The 19,703-nt window shown below is 42.3% G+C and overlaps 1 protein-coding gene across 19 annotated transcripts in view; it reads right to left on the minus strand.

The window, feature by feature from the left end:
• BICD1 (BICD cargo adaptor 1) overlaps positions 1-19,703 on the minus strand; it is a 171,738-nt gene that overhangs the window by 35,863 nt on the left and 116,172 nt on the right. For 17 of the 19 annotated variants that reach the window (XR_002435940.1, XM_021388883.1, XM_021388895.1 and 14 more), the window contains exons 3-5: positions 18,462-18,614; positions 14,511-14,981; positions 7,900-8,994 (exon numbers count right to left, since the gene is read on the minus strand). Coding sequence is in view for 18 of the 19 variants with exons in the window: in XM_021388883.1 (XP_021244558.1) it covers positions 7,900-8,994; positions 14,511-14,981; positions 18,462-18,614 (1,719 nt within the window). In the remaining variant the exon portion in view is untranslated. The remainder of the gene's footprint in view (positions 1-7,899; positions 8,995-14,510; positions 14,982-18,461; positions 18,615-19,703) is intronic. The other 2 variants (XM_021388874.1, XM_021388887.1) reach the window with 1 other exon arrangement.

Raw genomic sequence — 19,703 nt, forward strand, 5'->3', positions numbered from 1 at the left:
TTCAGCATTGGGAATACATATTCCCATACACTGTGGAAACTGCTTTCAAGTACTAGACTGAAACAGTTAAAGGCAATCAGTCCCCTGACATCTTGAACTTCCAGTTACTCTTCACAACCAAAATTCTCTCCCTGTCCCAGTAGAGACTGAAGGGGAAAATATCCTGTACTGGAGAATTTCATGAAGAGCATCTCCTTTGTGTGTTCTGGCTGGGTAGGCTGATATAGCAAAACAAAGTTTCAGTGACCACAATCCAAATGACCTGTTTGTTCTGGCTGTTTTGCACTTCCAGAGAAGTGAACTGGAAAGCATAAGCATCGCAGTTCCAAACTTGGCAATGTTTCATCACTGCCTTTGGTCTGAAAATTTTAGTAAAACATGATCTCAGTATTTTGAAGTGGGAAAGGATGAAGCTAATAAATGACTTCCACTTTTCCTGTAGACTATCAACAATTTTCTACCCAGTAGCTTTTATGGGGCTACTCGGTAGAAAAATTATTTTCCAGGTGTTAGAACCTTGTGAAAGTGTATTTTTCCATCATTAATGCCTTAACATAATTGTATTATAATAAAAAATGAAAGCAAGTAGACTATGACAAAATTCACATTTCATCATAAAACAACAAAGGCTTCAACAGTTCTTTCTCTTTGTTAACTATTGTAAAAGGCTCCTCATATGGCTCCTGATATACACCAGACAAGCTCTCAACACGCTCCTTTGCAGGTTGCCAAGGGTCTCCCTTCTGAAAGTCTCCTAAGTGAAGAATGGATGGCACAAGTGCAGTATTGGCAAAGTAAACAAAACTAAGAAAAATGTGTTTTGAATAGGTTAGACAAAGAAAGGGGAAAAAAGCAGGGGGGATTCTTCTAGAAACCTGCAGACAGGCAGCCAGGGCCAACGGAGCAGAAGGGCATCTCTTTCATGCAATGCTCATCTCCCTCCATCAGTCCTTGCAAGAGCTGGTGGGCTCCAGACTGTGCACATCTCAGGTTACCAAGAGCTCATCGGTTTGGGACCTGGATGCTGACCAAAGCTGACTGCTGTCAGACTCCGTGGCTCTAAGGATGCAAAGCAGCTAAATCAATCTATATTGGCTAGCTGCCACTGAAAGAATAATTACCCAGCCTTTCCCCCAACCCTACCTTTTACGCACTGGATGGTTTTCTTCTCTGCTTACCATGAGTTGGCCCAGGGAGCCAAGCAAGCAGAAAATGAGCTGGAGGTACCTTAGAGTCCAGGATGTGCAACAGGGAGCATAGATGAGGGGGGAAAAGGCAGTTGGATCCCCTCTTACAGAGGTACCCAAGTATCTGGTCCCCTCCACTGCCCTGCTAGGCTGTGCCACGGGTAGCATGCCCAGGAACGAGGCAAACCAAAGCCACAGCTTCATGTTGCTCTTCCTCCAGCAGCAGCTCTAGCCTAAAATTATTTGTGCGTTCTTTGTCACTGCCAGTCTCAAAGACTGTGTCCACTGAATCATGTGGCTGTGCCAGGAACCAGTTCTAGGGGATAATCTAGGCTTTTAAAAATGGGATAGTGCTTTGAAAGGAAGGATGGGGCAAACAAAAGTATGTGTGTACAAGCAAGGGGTGCCAGAAGGAAGCAGGCACCCAGCGCCTAGCTTTGCTTTTAATTACTCCTTCTGAAGAGCTGTTACAAGTAAGCAGTTACAACCAAGGTGAGAATCCAAAGAAGCCAGCACAGCCTCACCAAGGACAGATCACACCTGACCAATCTGGTGGCCTTCAATGATAGAGTGACAGCATCGATGGATCAAGGAAAGGCAACTGATGTCAGCTACTTGGACTTGTATAAGGCCTTTGACATGGTCCTACACCACATCCTTATTTCTAAACTGGAAAGAAATGGATTTAAGGGTGGACTGTTCAGCAAATAAAGAATCAATTGGATTGTTGCAGCCACAGGGTTGTGGTCAGCAGTTCCATGCCTAGGTGCAGGTAGGTCACAAGGCCTCCCAGGGGTCCATCTTGGGACTGGTGTTCTTCAGCGCCTTTATCGATGACCTAGACAGTGGGACTGAGTGCATTCTCTGCAAGTTTGCGGATAACACCACGCTGAGTGGTGCAGTTGATACAACAGAAGGAAGAGTATACAGGTATGTCTTTTCTGATTATCATAAGTAGGTTTTTTTTCATCTCTAACAAACCAAAGCTTGAGCCCTAAATACTAATTAATAGATTTAAGCAGACTTCTTGACAGTGCTATATATATTTATTTTGGGAACATATTTGCTGAGTCTCATCAACTGTGGTTTTCCCTTTGTATAAAAAAAAAAAAAGAAAGAAAGAAAGAAAAAAAGAATACAGAGAGATGGAGAAAAGAGAGAGTTGGAGAAATTACCAAATTACCACCAAAGAACAATATCTTGCAAATTGAAAGAAACAAACATGTTCATTAATAAAACTGAACTGAAATATAAAATGTTTACATACCTACTGGGGAAATATTGGTGGCAGGTGGACAGTTGGACTAGATGATCTTGGAGGTCTTTTCCAACCTTGGTGATTCTATGATTCTACCTATTCTAAGAGATGCCATCCAGAGTGACCAGAACAGGCTTGAAAAGTGGGCCCACAAGAATCTAATGACAACAAGGCCAAGTGCAAGGTGTTGCACTTGGGTCGTGGCAATCCCAGATATATGTACAGACGACTGAGAGAAGAAATCATTGAGAGCAGTCCTGCAGAGAAGGACTTCAGGTTTCTGGTGGACAAAAAGCTGGACAAGAGCCAGCAGTGTGTATGTGCAGCCCAGTAGGCCAACAGTATCCTGGGCTGCATCAAAAGAAGGGTGGCCAGAAGGGAGAGGGAGGTGATTGTCCCCTGCTACTCTGCCCGTGTGAGGTCCCACCTGCACTACTGCATCCAGGCCTGGGGACTCCAGCACAAGAAGGATGCGGAGTTGTTGGAGCGACTCCAGAGGAGGGCCATGAAGATGATCAGGGGCTGAAGCACCTCTCCTATGAAGAAAGGCTAAGGGAGCTGGGCTTGTTCAGTCTGGAGAAGAGAAGGCTCCAGGGAGACCTCACTGTGGCCTTCCAGTACTTAAAAGGAGCTTCTAATCAAGAGGGAGACTGACTTTTTACATGGTCTGATATTGACAGGACAAGGGAGAAAGGTTTTAAACTAAAAAAGAGGAGATTTAGCTTAGGTGTTAGGGGGAAATTTTCCACTCAAAGGGTGGTCAGGCACTGGCACAGGCTGCTCAGAGAAGCTGTGGATGCCCCATCCCTGGAGACATTCAAGCCAGGTTGGATGGGGCCATGGGCAGCCTGATCTAGAGCCAGATCTAGTGCTGTCCATAGCAGTGGGGCTGGAACTAGATGATCTTCAAGGTCCCTTTGAAGTCATTCTATGATTCTATGATTCTGAAGCATTTGGCTTTAAGTGGTGGACAACTGCAAAGATGCATTACAGAAATTAGAGAACTTTGCTCCACACCAAAATGCAATGTCTGAGCAACACACAGAGAAATGGGGAGCATAAGTAAAAGATGAAGACAGACAAAAATACGTGAACACTCTTTGGTGAAGTACATAATGCAGCAGGAGAGGGACTAACAACAGTGCTGGTAGGACACCAACCAGTGCCAAGGAGCAGGACAAGTGAATTTAGTTGCTCAGCCTGTGTCTGTAGTCCCAGCACTAGCTGCTGGCAGAGAACTTTGCTATTGCTGTGCAAAGGATGGTACCTGGAGCTGAGAAGAAGGCAAGGAAGGAGCACAGAGCTCCAACACCTGGGCTCCTGCCAGTGTGAAATGCCAGCAATGGGGAGAGATAGGGCACACCATGCTTAGCACCTCCATCCACCAGAATCCACTCATGGAGGTTGAGTTTTGGGGGGCTGAGGTGAACACATGCCCAAAGTGCTGGCAGAAGTGGTGACGTCCTTTTCATGCCCTTCCTTATCCTTGCAGAAGAGAAGCGGACCCAAATTCAGCTTCCTAAAGGTTGCCCTCAAGAAATCTGTGAACAAATCTCATTTTCTCTATGTTCCATATTCTAGGAAGACTTTGTATCTAATCCCTTTACCTTATACTAAGAGTAGAAGAAGCAAGCCAAGTAAAAAAATGGCTGCAGAAAGATTATTAACTGCTACAGTGGTAGGTACAAGAAGGTAGAACAGACACCTGTCATTTTAGTGCAGAAATCATATGTGATACTCAACCTTTCCACCAGCCTCACTGTACAAAATCCACTGCACAATGTCTATATAACATCCAAGCTTTTGTTTATGGATCAGAAGTTGCATATCTGGGGTTATTCAGTTACATTTTCTGAACTTTACAGGTATCTCAGTTATGGAAGCTGCAGATGTAATAGTAGACAATAGTCAATACAGACATAAACGTCTTGCCAACTCAGTTCCTTCCCATGAACTATTTACCTACAAAAACAACCAATAATTTTTTAATTGGAATTTCAGGATATTAAATTCCTCTCATAGGCAGCTTTGCTTTCCGTATGTTATTAGAAACCAAAATCAAAACCATTATTGAACTAGTCCTAAAAAGTGTTATATAGCGGTTTTGCTCCATGGAACTGGTGCTGACATAGCAATTATGGCTACAAATAAACAGATACATAAATCATGATGAAATAAAGCAAGCAAGCCAACATGATGTTGTGACTTGCTATCTGAATCTGTTGATTTGTTTAACAATCAATTTCCCTGGTCTTAGGTTCGCAGATTCTTACAGCAAATCTCATCTTCTTTTCTGTGTTACAGTGTTTTCTGACTTCTATTTCTGGCCCAGCCTGACACTAAAATGTTGATTTGAAAATACTTTCAAAGAAAACACAGCTAGAATAAAAAGACTTTACCATTAGAAATTGCCAAATGGATTGAGCTAGGCCATAGCTTGTCAGGTTCAAACAGAAATTTACTGCATGCTATTAAAGATTTAATAGCTCTAACTGCACCGCTACACTGCCAGGCCCACTGAAACAGAAGGAGGAACAGAGTCCTTCAGTGCTTTCCTGCAATCAGGTAATTTCCTGTGAAGAGAAGTGAACACAGGTCAGGTTTCTTGTTTTTTTCTTCCGATGAACCATCTGCCCCTGTACCTGGATAACAGAGGATGGCGGCACACTGCCGCGAAGTGTACGCCCAGGAAAACTGTTCGTTTAGGTGACGCTGCAATACTTCTGGTGGTCACTGGATGGCACCAATGCTTCCCTGATTAAAGGTGGAACTTCATTATCGAAAAACAACCCTGAATACAAGATCCAGGGCTCTGCTGCTGGTCTCCCCCATATTCTCTCCCAGACCTGACCGGTGGGATGCTCTAGGAAGAAACTGCCATTTTTCCAACGTATTTGACTGCGCTCACTTTGCTTTCTGGCATTATTTGAACCAGAAATATATATATATATGTATACATATATATATATCTAAATCACCTCAATATCCTTGCTGGTTGCACTACCAACACAGTCACAGCTCTTTGTGGCAGCATTTCCACAAAGCAGTCCAGGAGCTGAGCTGGCACCTGTGGCAGCTGGGATGAGAGGTGTAACATCCAGCTGCTCTGCCCTCTGCCCCCACCAGAGCCCCCAGGGCTCCCCTGAGCACCTGCTTCATTGGCCTTGTTTAGCTTGGAGAAGACTCTTGGGAGATCTCATTGCAGCCTTCCAGCACTTGAAGGGATCTTATAAGCAGGAGGGAGGCTGACTTTTTGCACAGCCTAATAACAATAGGACAAGGGGGAATGGCTTTAAACTAAAAGAGGAGAAATTTAGGTTGGGATGTTAGGAAGAAATTCTGTACTCAGAGGGCAGTGAGGCACTAGCACAGGTTGCCCAGAGAAGCTGTGGGTGCCCCATTCCTGGGGGTGTGTAGGACCAGGTTGGATGGGGCCCTGGGCAGCCTGATGGGGTGGCAGCCCTGCCCACGGCAGGGGTTGGGACTGGGTGGGCTTTAAGGTCCCTTCCAACCCAAGCCATTCCGTGATTCTACAACGCTCTTATCCAATCACAATTGAAGCTCCTGTGGTTTTAGAGAAAATGCAAAAATCTGAACAAGATGTCCTCTGTAGGCTCATCTAAACAGAACTAACTGATGAAAAATATTCCCAACCTACTACTGTTTAGAAGTTTTGTTTTAGAGGGAGGAACTCAAGGGAATTAATCTTGACTCATGTTTCCTGAACATGAGATGTGCTTTGGGTTCTTAGGATACACTCACCACCAGTGGCTGGCAGTACTGCTACAACACAGTAGAACTAACCTCCCATCTCTCTAATTTCTCCATCTCTTTTATATTATCATGTCTTTTAACTTGAAAGTTTGAGGACATTAGTATTAGGTTTGCGTGAACTTTACTGCAAGAGTCGATACACAGTTGAACAGTTGCCAACATTGATGCTGCTACTTATAAAAGTGCTTTTAAAAGTTTTGAGCATGATCTAAGATGACGGTCTATTTTTGAAAGTAATAATAATAATAAAAAAACACTATAAAGAGAATAAGACTTAGCTACATTCTCTTGTAGTATCACTAAATAAATGATAGCTCTATGCTAATGGAAAAAGTCTTTAATTTGGAATCTAAAGCCATATACTTCAATTACATCTTAATTACATGGAAAATCCTCCTATAATTGCTTGGGGTTATTACTGCTTTTCTAGGCATGGTACTTGATTAATTGAATTAATATTTAACGTGTTGTATTGCAGAGAGGGAGGAAATGCTATAAAAGACTCAACGTATATTGAAATATAGCTGCAATTTAAATATTCCCAGTACCTAGAAATGCAGTTGCAGATCGAATCATCAATTAAATTTGAATCTTTAACTTTAGATTACTGACTACTGGGAATTTTAACACAGAAATCCTATCACTGTCATCGGATAACGGGATCGCAAGCCATTAACCAGCATTTATACCTCCATGTGGTGACCACTGCACTTCTCAGGATGGGAAAAGTCCTGGGCAATGAGGAACAGCGACCCTGTCCTTGCATACTCTTACATTCAGACTTAGTTTGGAGCATAAGGAGACTAACTGAAGTAAATATAATTTCATGCTTAAATTTAACTTTAAAATTGCTTGCAGACCTGGAATCTATTAGATACATGGTGTTAGGGAGGATATAGCAAGCAAAAAAATTGTGAGTACTCCTGAAAAGTACACCATTGTTTGGTGTTCTTTTTGCATTTTAAATAGAACGTTGTAATTCTCAACTTATTTACACTGGTGTAACAGCAATAATAAAGTGGGTTGATGATTTGTTAAGCTATGAACATTTTCAAAAGAATGGATTGTTTTATTCTTACAAAATATAACTCTATCACGAATCCTTCTCAAAAAAAATTGCAGTTACTGTTTCAGGTAGCTTTATCATGCAGCAATATCTCTTTTCTTAAAAACAAAACAGAAAATAGTTCAATTTCCTAAAGGATTAAAAATATTACAATGGAAAAAGTTATAAGAATAAAACAAAAATCATTCTAAAAATCGCAACTACCTGTAAAGAGTATTACTCTGCATTTCACCTTGTGTTCACCACAGAAATGCCCAGCTTCTGTACAGTCCAAGGTGACACTTGCACTCTACATCCGCCATCCTCCTCCTGAGCTGTGCTTTAGCTTTGCAATATTTATTTTAAATCCCCTTAAATGTGCTGGTGGGCATTCAAGATTTGTGGCCTGTGGAGAGCTATGGAGAAAAGAGGAACAGATGCTAGAAAACGCAGAGCTGAAAAGCTCAGAGAGGAGGTGGGGTGGGAGGGCAGAAAGGCCTGTCCTCACTGTGATAGAGTGAAAGGCTCAGTAACCTGTGAGTGAAACCTCTCCTAAAAACCTCCTGGGTGAAAGCTTGCAAGTGACCTGTATAAACAACAGACACTCCTGACTGACTGTTTTATTGGCACCTTACCTGCTTGTTGGCTTTCAGCACTGCTCTCAGGGTTGCTATCTGCTCCCGCTTTGTACTCAGGAGGGACTTCAGTTTCAGAATCTCTTCCATTAAGGCCTCCTTGTCTTTATCAATCATGGGCGCCAGCTCCCGGGCTGCAGCACGCTGGCGCGACAGCTGCAGTGACCGATCTACAGCTTTCTGCAAATGCTTGATTTGGTCCCTTATTATGGCATTGAGGTTGTAGATGTTCATCGGCTCTTTGCGAATGTCACTGCTGTCGGAGACGGGGGAGGAAGGAGGGGCAGTGATGACAGGGGAAATTGTAGGTGTTTTCGTTGGGCTCTGCTCCTTGCCAGGCTCTGTGGCCTCTTTTGTCACCTGCTCGGTCGGAGTCCTGGCTTCTACAGGCGATGCCATTCCCCTTCTGGCAAGCCGTGGGGAAAGGAGACCCCGTGGGTCATCTGGGCCTTTCAGGCTGCCACTGCGGGTAACTCTGCTCTGCCTGTAATAGTCCAACATGACCCTGTTTGGTGTCTCGTTATTGCACAGGCAGACGTGATGGTAGAGCTGAGCCAGCTCCTCGCTAAACGTCACCAGCTCGTCCTGGGCGGTGTTGAGGGTATTGTGGTTTTCATTCGCTATGCTTGTCATCCTTTGTAACTCCTTTTCCATGTGGACCATCTTTTCCTGGCTTTCCTTGGTTGACTTCTCTAGGCTTGTCACCTGTTCATCGTAAGTCTGGATTCTGCTCTCATACTTGGCCTTTTCTTCAGTGTAGTTTTCCACATAGTTATTATATTTCTCCTTTAAGGCTTTGATTTCTGCTTTAAGGTCTATCACTTCTGTAACAGCTACTTTGTATTTACATTCTAGGATCTCCAAACCATTGATGTCCACTTCGTAGTCGTGTGCTTCCTCGCTGGGGTCTCGCCCCTTCTCACAGTCATGCTCTGCTTTCAGCTCCTTGTTGCTCTGCAGGCCTCTCATGGCGTTGACATGCTCCGTGAGCCTGTGGACTCGCTCATGTTGCTCAGTCAGGGCTCCCTTGGTGTGCTCCAGCTGCGTCTGAGACTCCTGCAGGTTGGCCAGGAGAATGGCCTTTTCTCTTTCCACCTGCAACAGAGTCAAAGTAAAACACCTGGCATCTTATCCTACCCATGCTTTTCTGCTCAACACCAAACTGCCAATCACGTTCACCACTTCCACTCCTGCACTCTGCATATACATCTTGAGGGCTTCCGAAAGATTACATTCCTATGCCCCTAAACCATAAAATTAAGTCGAAAAGACATATGTGTAACTTGTGGTGGGTTATGAATCTCAGCCTCTGCTACCATTTGCAGTATCACTAGGTCACAGTTTTACACATTGCTCACTGAAGAATTAGTGCCCAAGCACTAAGCATAGTCAGCTAGAGTAATGATACTGGACTGATCAAGACGTATCGTATGTTCTCTGAAATTTGATAGGCATAAATGCATCCTTGTCAATTCTAACATGTTATACTGATACATTTTACTCACACATTTTTATCTCCCATGAATAGCTTCACATCAATAGCTCCATAATTTTTATTTATATCTTTGAAATTTTCATGAAGGAGAGCTTGATTACTGAATACAAATGCAGTAAACAAATGGCTGTGTACATTTGCACTGTTAGATTAATTAACCCACTATGTGCAAGCATAACACAGACCAGGAACCTGAGAACATGCATCTCCCAGGAATCCCCATTCCCAGCAGTTCCCTGTAAGCAAAATCCATTATTTTCAGTGCAAAAGAAAATGGGATTTACAATATAACTAACAATACACTGATTCTGACCTAGTAAGTTCCTTTCTGAATATTCACAGAGAAATATGGATGTTGAAAAGAAGAAGGGGTCTGGGAGGACTCTCTGAAATTTGAATACACAGCATCTTAAAACAAGCAAACAAGAAAAACTTAATGTTTGATCTGCTCAGATATTCGCTACTCATGATAATATCTCTGAATGAGTCTCATTTTCAAATTTTAGTGTAGTACTCCAACTTTTTTTTTGTCTCTGCCTTTGTCCTTTTCTGAGCTGTGAATTGGGAAGTAGATGATATAGGATGGTTCTTGCTCTCACAGCCTTTGCAGCAGGATCCAGAGCCTATCAGGCTGATTGCTCTTTCTCTCTCACTGCCGCAGTATCTCAGCCCAACGTTTACACACGCAGACAAAATGTTGTGTTCTACACTCCCATTGTGAATGGCTGAATTGCTAATTCAGAGAACTCAAAGCTGTCCCTTCTGAGCAGTCCTTCAAAAAGCACTGCCTTCTCTATCAGCATCCCTCCAGGCAGTATTTGGAAGAGTCAAAACAGCCACCATGAAACTCAGTGATGGAATAGAAAAGCCTTTTAGAGACTGAGGATATTAATGCCATCTCACAAAATGTTCCAAGCAGTGGTTCAGACTCCTATTATCTCATAACAAGGCATTTGAGCAGTGGCTGCTGCTCAAAAATACCAAAGTACTAAGACTTATGATGATCCCCTGGTTTTAAAGACAGGCTTTCAAAACGTGGTTTCAATTACAACCTGCGATCGATTGCAGGTAAAAATTGGAAGGATAAAAATAGAAGCCACGTTAAAAACATCTCAAAGTTGGCCTCATTTTTTTTATGTACAGCTGACTGATAACTCAAGAAGGAAAAAACAAGGTGAAAGTTCATCATTATTTTATGATCCAAAAAATATCAGACTCCTGAGATATAGGGAGCTCCATGTAGACACTACGTAGCCTGAGCTGTAATGCAGAGGAGGACAGGCATGAGTACACCACCAATACAACTCTTCCCTCCTTGCTGCCCCCATCTGCCTTTAGCCTGCATTAGCAAAGAGCAGGCCTTACATAAAGCAACTTGGTGTTAAAGAGGCACTCTCTTGCAATGTCTGCCTAATTTCATCAGGCAGAAATGATACTGATGGATTACTGATCTCAGCTATCATGAAATAAAAACCATATCAGAGATAGCAGATATCTTTATGGTCATTTTTCTGCTGAACATAAATGGCTTCCAGGAACAAATACTTCTTTCAAGTAGAAAGGATTGTTTCCAGAGAAAACACACAAATTTAAAACCCATCTACCAGCTCGGACAGTAGGTAGAATGAAATACATAGATCTACTGAATTTTACTCATCCTAGTCCAGTAATTATGGATGAAGCTAATCCACTTCTGTTTGAAGAAAAATACGTGCTCCTACTTCCAAGGAGAAAAGAACAAAGCTCCAACTGCACTTGGAGTACACCTTCTGAATGGTAATAGCTCTGCTGTTTCTAAGGAGAGAAATTGTATTTCTTGTTTGCAATGTATTTTTATTTCCATACAGAGCAAATTTTTGGGAATAGATTACTGTTTTTCAGTCTGTTTGGTTTTTTTTTATGATGAAATTAGTAGCTGCAGAAATGTTCCACATCTCCATCTTAAAATGGATAAAAAAGCAATTCAAAAGCAGTTGCACCCATTTTGAAATGCACTGTCCCTTTCAAAGATCTCAGTTTGAGGAGAATTCCTTCCAATTTGTTTGATAGTTTGCAGTTATGAAAGCCAATTTTATCTTTTCTATTTATCTTTTATCTCTTCTTGGAACCAACACAGAACACACAGCACTAGCATCCCAAAGTTGCAAAAGGAACTTTACCTATTGTGCCAGCTTTTTTGATGCACATTACTTTTTGAGATTGAAGAGTGAAAAACTTGCCACACATAGGCACAAAACGGAAATTTGAAGTTTGATTCTCTCAGAAAAGGAGCCCACTGTCCTAATGACATGAGCATACTTCCCAAGAGAGGGTCAGCTCCTTCAGCAGCTCTGTCACAGTACATCCTCTTTAAGTAAACAAGAGGAACATATGTCAAATATTGAGATATAACTGTTTGAACACCACATGGCAAAGACATTGCTAAGGAGAAAAAAAACTATTTTGCTGAAGAATTACCTTTTGTCAGCTTGAACCCAATTAAATCTCCCATTTACTGTGAAGAAAATGTTTTTGAGGCATTTTTCATAGTTAATTCATGTGACTCAAGGTGAGTTGACACAACTAAAGGAGATGATCGCTTTAAAAAGTGTACATATCAGCAGCTTGCAGCAAGTCTTCCCAGTATCTAAATAAAAGTGCTTGGTCTAGTCTCCCTTTTTTAATCCTTCTAACATCCCTACAATGCCGAACAATGTTGGAGGCAATTTGTTTGAGTTTGCTGAGGCTCAAAAAAGCCATTGTGAGCAAAAAGTGGTTATATTTATTTTCTAGGGTCCTAGGACAGTTTCTGGCTAGTGATCATCAGAAGGCTGACTCTTTGTTTAAGAAGCGTAGAAAAAATAAGAAATGTTAAAATCAGAGATGACAAAAACATTTGCAATACCTTTCAAGTAGAAGTTTGCTGATTCATCATGCTCAATATTCAATAAATCAAGACAAAACATAACAAAAAAAATCACATTTTTTTCATTTTCAAACAGCTTTCATTACATCTTTATTTTTCATTTACTTAATTGTAAATTATGCTTGAAAATGATGAGCTGTAAATTAAAACGTGAATATTTCTAAGATTTTTTTTTCTGAAATTGCGTATTTTCTAGCACTGTATTTCTGAATGAAATCAAAAGATGCATGTAACATGCATGTGCATATAGTATATGCATAAATGTATACATACGTATGAATCTTCATACAAATGAATATATGGGCAAAATACACGTACAGATTCTACTGTAATCCTGGAACAGTTCTTGACAGAATATTTCACAGAAGTGAGATTCCTAATTTCAAGCTTTTCTAGTTAAATGATGTACTTTCTGCATCAAAGCTATCTGCGCAAAGCAATAAATATCAACATTTCCCATGTCATAGCTCAGATCAAAACTTCCCATGCTGTATTTGGCAATGAAGTAAATAAAACAATTAATGCTTTAGCAAATATAGGACAGCCTATGTAGGGACTTATTGTTCTTCAGCAAGAGCTTCAAATTGGGCTTCTTCACCTTTACCTTCAAATACTCTCTTACACTTTAAGTACATCTCACACTAGAAGAGGTACTTTTTGACAATCTCCAGCTAGAAACTGCTGGAGGTTTCCCTGAAGGTGCCAAAACCTTTCAAACTCTATTGGGAGAATTGATGTTTAACAGCTTGGGCAGTGGGACCCTCTCACAGCACTGGGTTATCAGCTTGAGTTTTTATCTGGGTCACTCCACAAGCTCCTGTTCTGACTATGCCTGGGCTGAGCTGGAAACATACAAAACTAACGTTTGCTGTACAGTCCCAAAGGCACTCCCAAGCAGCCAGCACACCTGCTGGCAGTGCCTGTGTAGACAAGGCCACTCCATGACACCTCACATGCTCTTCAAGTGTAGAGAGCACAACAAATTTAACGAGAGCAAGTGCCGGATTCTGCATCTGGGAAGCGGCAACCCTGGATCTGTGTCCTGACTGGGGGATGAGAGGCTGGACAGCAGCCCCGTGGAAAGGTGTTTTGGGGGTTATGGTTGATGGCAAGTTGTATCTGTGTCAGCAGTGTGCCCTGGCAGCCCAAAGAGCCAAACCGTGCCCTGGGGTGCATCAGGAACAGCACTGTTACTGGGTGAGGGAAGGGATTGTTCCACTCTGCTCTGTGCTGTGCGGCCTCACCTTGAGCACTGAGTGCAGGTTTGGGTGCCACAGTAAAAAAAGGACATAAAACTATGAGAGAGTGTCTAAAGGAGGACTAAACAGATGGTGAAGCGTCCAGAGGGCAAGGTGCGTGTGGAGCAGCTGAGGGCCCTGGGTTTGCTCAGCCCAGAGCAGAGGAGCTGAGGCCTCATGGCGGCTGCAGCTCCTCACAGGGAGTGGAGGGGCAGTGCTGAGCTCTCCTCTCTGTGGCAGTGACAGGGTCCGAGGGAATGGCATGGAGCTGTGTCAGGGGAGGGGCACCTGGGGGTTAGGGACAGGTTCTGCACCAGAGGGCAGTGGGCATGGAACAGGCTGCACAGGGAAGTGGGCACGGCCCAAGTGCCAGAGTTCAAGGGGCATATGAACACCACTATCAGACACAGGGTTTGGATTTTGGATTGTGCTGTGTGGGTCCAGGAGCTGAGTTTGATGATCCTTGTGGGTCCCTTCCAACTTGGGATATTCTATGATTCTAATGCTAGGTATTAAGAGAAATGCTCCTCTCCTTTTGTTCTCTCTTGGTGGTATTCCAAATCTTGCTCAAACTGCATTTATTGGCAAGTCTGTCTGTATTTCAGCATTTTTTTTTTTCTAGATAGCTTTGGTCATACTGCAGAGTACTTGATTCCACTTGCAACCTCTGAGATATTTCCCCTTATTAAACAGGAGAAGGGAATCCAACTATCTGCAACTACAGTAACTAAATTACTTTCTCCTCTTCCCACTAAACATCAGCTCAGCTCATACCAACTTTGTGCAGACAAGAATACTGTCCTTTTGGGTTATTTTTAGCAAAACCAGAATATGAAGAAACACCAAAGCAGAAGTCTGAAATATGACATAGTCAAGAACATCGCTGAGAGAAGTTGAGGTCATTGCAAAAGCTGGCACCAGGGTCGATACGATGTGTGTCCAAAAGCTTAAGGACATTAAATGAAACTCTTACCTGCATGAGTTGCTGCTTCAGTTTCTGTATTTCTGATATGTTGAGCTCACTGAAGAGGTCAGAGACGGGGTGCAGAGATTCTCCTTTCCTACTCGTGGGGGTTCGGTAGTCACCATTAAGTTTCACAAGAGACCCATGGATATGTCCATTCATTTTGTCATCATTGTTGGGCTCGCTCGTATCTTCTGCAAATTTTAATCCATCTACTGATATATTAATATGGTTATTATACATACTATCATTGAGGTTGATGTACTGGGAGAGCTCCTTTCTCAGATTGTTCTTTTGCTCCCTTTCATTTTTTAAAGTTTCCAGGGCTTCCTCCAGCTGATGCTCAGCAATCTCCTTCAGCCGGATGGCATCTTCTAGCTGACTATTAAGCAATACTGTCTCCTCCTCAAATCGTTTTATCTCATGCTTTAAGCCTTCATATTCAACCTGAATTAGACAAGACAAAGAACATTCATAATACTAAAACTTGAGTCATGAAAACCTGCCATTTATCAGCCCTATTGAAGTAAGTGCTACAGGAAATGCAACGTGAAATACCACACATTGCCTGCAGCTGGAAAGAACTGTCTCCATAGAAAATGTGTGTGGAGCTCTCTCTGTTGAAGATTCCACTGCTCATTTTTTCAACATGAGAGAATCAAGAAACATTACACTTTTTTCCAAGTAACTTATGACTATAAACAATGTACTTAGGTAGCTCCAAAAGTACTGCCTCTTATTTATTTCCATGGAAACTAAAACAGATACAAAGAGCCTAGTAACACCACTTGATAGAGCAAATTCTCAGCTACAAAACACTCTTTTTTATCATAGACACCAACACTTGCTATGCATTTTTGCCAGAAATGAACAAGAGTCTGCACGCCGCGCTCATAAAAATCTGCACAGCCATCCAGAACGTGGCTTGTCTTTCACGTCACTGTCACCACTGCTGAAATGCACTGCTGCCTCACTGTGCTCACATCCCCTGTTTGGTCTCCATAAGCGTTCAGCAAGCATGAATATCAGTGGGTGCCATTTTTTCCTCATGGAGGAATTCAGCAGCACACCTTTGATTCACATGCACTTCCATGTCAAACACGATTCTGTCAGACTGCCCCTCTGTTGCCATCTGTCACACAACAACAAAACGTAACAGAATATTTGTGGGAAGGTTCAATCTCTACTGCTATACCACCAACATCTGCCTCTGAGATCATGAGCCAACATAATAAAATATGAGGCATTACTTTCGGAGCAGTCCTCATACTTCACAGAAAGACGGCTGCTTAGTAGCAGATAGGTATTTATTATGAATTACCATATGCAATGTTGGTATATCTTGGTATGTATAGATCTCAGGTTAATATAGTCTGATTTATTAATTGCAAGTACTCTGCAGATTGCTTCATATTTAAGTACTTACCAGATGTAAAGTCACTCAGGCATGGATACTCTAAAGTGTCTTGGTGTCTTACTAGTGTTCAAAAATATTGATGGAAGGGACAGAAACTGCAGGAAAGCCTCAGCTCTCTTCTCTGTGTTAGATGAGATTCTCCTTTATTCAAGAGGTATTTAGTTTTAAAAATTAAACAGCAAACTATTCATACAAATCCCTTTAAACTCTCAGGTCCACCTCTTTATTTCTAAATGCCAAACATTCCCCATATTGGGTGAAATAATTTAATGGTTTGGTGAAAGAAGAATAGAGAACTTTCATGCTTCTATAAAAAAACACCTTTTTTCAGTTGAGACATTTCTAATGTAATGCATTAATATGTATTACTATATGCAATTTTAAGGCTGTCTAGAATACTTTTCATTTCACATATATATTTTTATTTTTAAACTACATTAAGGTTCTGGTGAAAACAGAAACATCAACCATTTCTTTTGGAGCAGAACGTTTACCAACCTGCCAAAAGTTTTACAGTTAGAAGCCTTTGGGAAGGAAAGCTTAAAACCCAAAGCACCAATTTTCAAACAACAAACGGAGTTCACGAGTCATGTCGGGAGATGTTAAATAGAAAAGAGAAATCTGTGGTATTTTGAAATTTGTGTTTAGGAATCTGGTATCTTTGATTGGAGGGAGACGGCTATCTAAAAAGTTATGAAATCCAATTAAATAGGTATGTTTATAATTTAGGGGCATAAAAACATCTTTGATTTTATATCTGTATGAAAACTGGGGGTCTATACAGCAACCATATCATGGATGCTTTCTTACAAAAGCTACCAAACAAAGAAATAAACCCCCCCCCCCCCAGAAAACAAACCAACAAGGAGATAGTGACAATTTCTCACTATGACTTGTAACATATCACTTGTAAACAGAAGTAGTAAAGCACAAAATTGCTCTTGATATTTTACCCTGTAGGTCAGAATTCGTTCTGGCATCAGAAGTGCATGGGTTTGTGATACAAAATGACTGATCTTTTAAGTCATTCTCAATGCAGAAGTGCTTTTTCTCTCCCCAGATTCCGGCACTTGGTTCCATTAAGAATGAAGTATTATGACAAATACAAACACTGGCAAACAGATTTTATTCCGGGGGAAACTAGGACAGTCTGTAAAGTGGTCTTTAATTTTTTTTTTTTCCTGTGAAAATGCCTCCTCCTATGAGCTTGGTAAGGAAAAAACATATGCCTCCAAGAGGGGATTTGCTGGCTTGGTAAATAACTCTGACACAAAGATGAGCTGCTAGAAATTCAGTGCTAGGAGCGTGAAAACCTGCGTCTTCATAAATAAAGGAACACCATACCCACTTGCATTACCTGCGCATTCCCTGCAGCACTGCTCCGTTGTTCTAAACACTTCAATTGCATTTGTGCTAGCAGGGCAGAATAGCACAGACAGATGAAATAGTACTGCATATTCCAGCAGGAATAAGGAAGCTTGGCTAACAAGCTGCCATGAGAAACTGGCAGCCTTAGCTATTTGTTAAAAGCCCTAATGGAACTGTTCACTAGGCTAGGACGTAACACGGGGGCTGCAGTGCAGTGCCACTGCAATTCGGTGGAAGTTGGGGAAATGTTCCCACATGTAATGTTATGTTGGTCCAGGAAGTGTCTAAAAGAAACCGTTTCATCCTCCAGCTTGGATACTTACTTATTTATCATGGCAAGCTCAGTTTTCTGACATGAGAACAAATTTCTTCTGTTCAATTTAAAAGACAACTGTGTTCCTGATGACTTCCTCAGCAGTATTTATACCCAGCAGCAAAGGAAGTTGTGCTTTGTAAGGGAGAGAGGGCAGACCCGGCTGCTGTTTGCATCTTGACTTAATGGGGCTGTGATTTATGGTGGCTCCTGGGGGCACGTTCTGCACTGCATCAAGTAATACAGCACACTGCTTTGCCGTCAGCTGCACCTCGCTGCCACAGGGAAAACATGAAAGACAAACTAGGAGTATCTGACAACCCTTTGCCTATTTTTGGAGCTTGTCAAACTTGTTGGTTAGCATTGCTGAGCAGAGAGCAACAGTGGTACCGGAGAACCCAGGAAAAAGCGAAAAATGAATAGGGATAAGATGGTGTCTTCTTTTCTCCACTTCAGAAGAGGAAGTAGAGCATGGGAAACAAAGCGAGAGGAAATGGAGAGCTGACCTACCTCTGCTGCTGGGCATAAAGGTCAGCGTGCAGGGAGAGACAGGAGGAAATACTGGAAGGGAAAAGATGCAGCCTTGGCTATGGTAACAATGATCCCGATATTAAAAAGTTCTGCACAGAAATAGTCCCTCAGAGTTTTCCTAAAACTAAGGAAAGGGCCTCCCCCTATGTCAAAAATGGTCAATAACACTGTTGCAGAATGAAAAAGTGTCTAGCAAAAATCCAACCAAAGAATAACAACAAACTGCCTCACAAAGAAACTTCTTTCAAAGTGCTTCACTGGATCACGTCATGGAAAGCTGAGAAAACTGTGTCATTTCCCAGCACAGCACCTAGTATCTCCCAATGCTTACTTGGTTCTGCTTCAGCGTGGATACAAGCTTCTGCAGAGTGATATTTTCTTCTTCAAGTTCAGTGTAGTCTTGCAGGAGCCTCGCCTCTCGGAACTTGTACTCTCGAATTTCGTCCTTCATTCGTATCCTCTGCAGTTCCACCATCTCATTATTCTGGTGAGAGAAAATGCAAGAGTGTTACCATTGGCACACAGCCCTTTTAATGATTTAAGCTGCCTTCAGAAAAAGCCAAACAAAAAAGTAAATCTCAAATAGAAAGGATTTCAGTGTGCAAATCGAAACAGTATCATCTATTGATCTGGGGCAAAAACAAACTTTCATGTGGGCACTGGAAGCACAGTAATGAGAACATCTGATAAGGAACCTTGATTAAAACATTTTCCAGATTAGATGTTTATTGAAATGGTAAGCTTGGCAAGGCTTTATCATCTCATTAGTTTTATTGCTCAGAGACACAGTTGAATCTAAATAAAATTACCACCCGTTTTCCAACAAAAGGTGCTCTCTACATTCATACAGCAAAGCAGTGAATATTGGCATCTGTTCTGCAAAGACATCTGCTATCGAGCAAGACCCATGTGCACACTCGTTTCTGCAGGCATTAATGAGAAGCACGGGCAGGTAGGGGGACCTGCCATGCAGCGGGCTGCACAGCATTGCCCCCAGACCAATCCATGCCTTGCTGCATGGGGCAGGGTTGCAAGCTATCTGGAACACACAATGTCACCACTTTGATTTTCCTATTAGCAAATGCAGTTCCTGGACAGAGAGAGAATGAAAGAATCACAGAATCACAGACTGGCTTGGGTTGGAAGAGATCTTAACAATTATCCAAGTCCAAACCCTGGCCGTGGGCAGGGCTGCCACCCACCAGCTCAGGCTGCCCAGGGCCCCATCCAACCTGGCCTTGAGCACCTCCACAGATGGGGCACCCACAACTTCTCTGGGCACAAGGGATTGGCTGCACCAAAAATCACTTCCAACAGATTCCAGATCTTTTACATCAAGGGTCAGGCTGGTCTGGAAAGCCTCTGACTCTGTCTACATCACTCTGATGAAAATGCACTATGGGATAGCAGAGTTAACATAGCTGGAGGAGAATGGTGACCAACAGAGCCACAGAAATGATTCGCCCTTCTGCTCTGCAGGGAAGCCTGGTTCCTTCTGAACAATAGGAGCAGGTGTAACTGGTCACAGCTTTGTCTTCCCTCCAGCAGCAACAGAGCACTGCTGGAGGGAAGC

The sequence above is a fragment of the Numida meleagris genome, chromosome 1 (genome assembly GCF_002078875.1).
Source record: "Numida meleagris isolate 19003 breed g44 Domestic line chromosome 1, NumMel1.0, whole genome shotgun sequence".
Taxonomy (NCBI): domain Eukaryota; kingdom Metazoa; phylum Chordata; class Aves; order Galliformes; family Numididae; genus Numida; species Numida meleagris.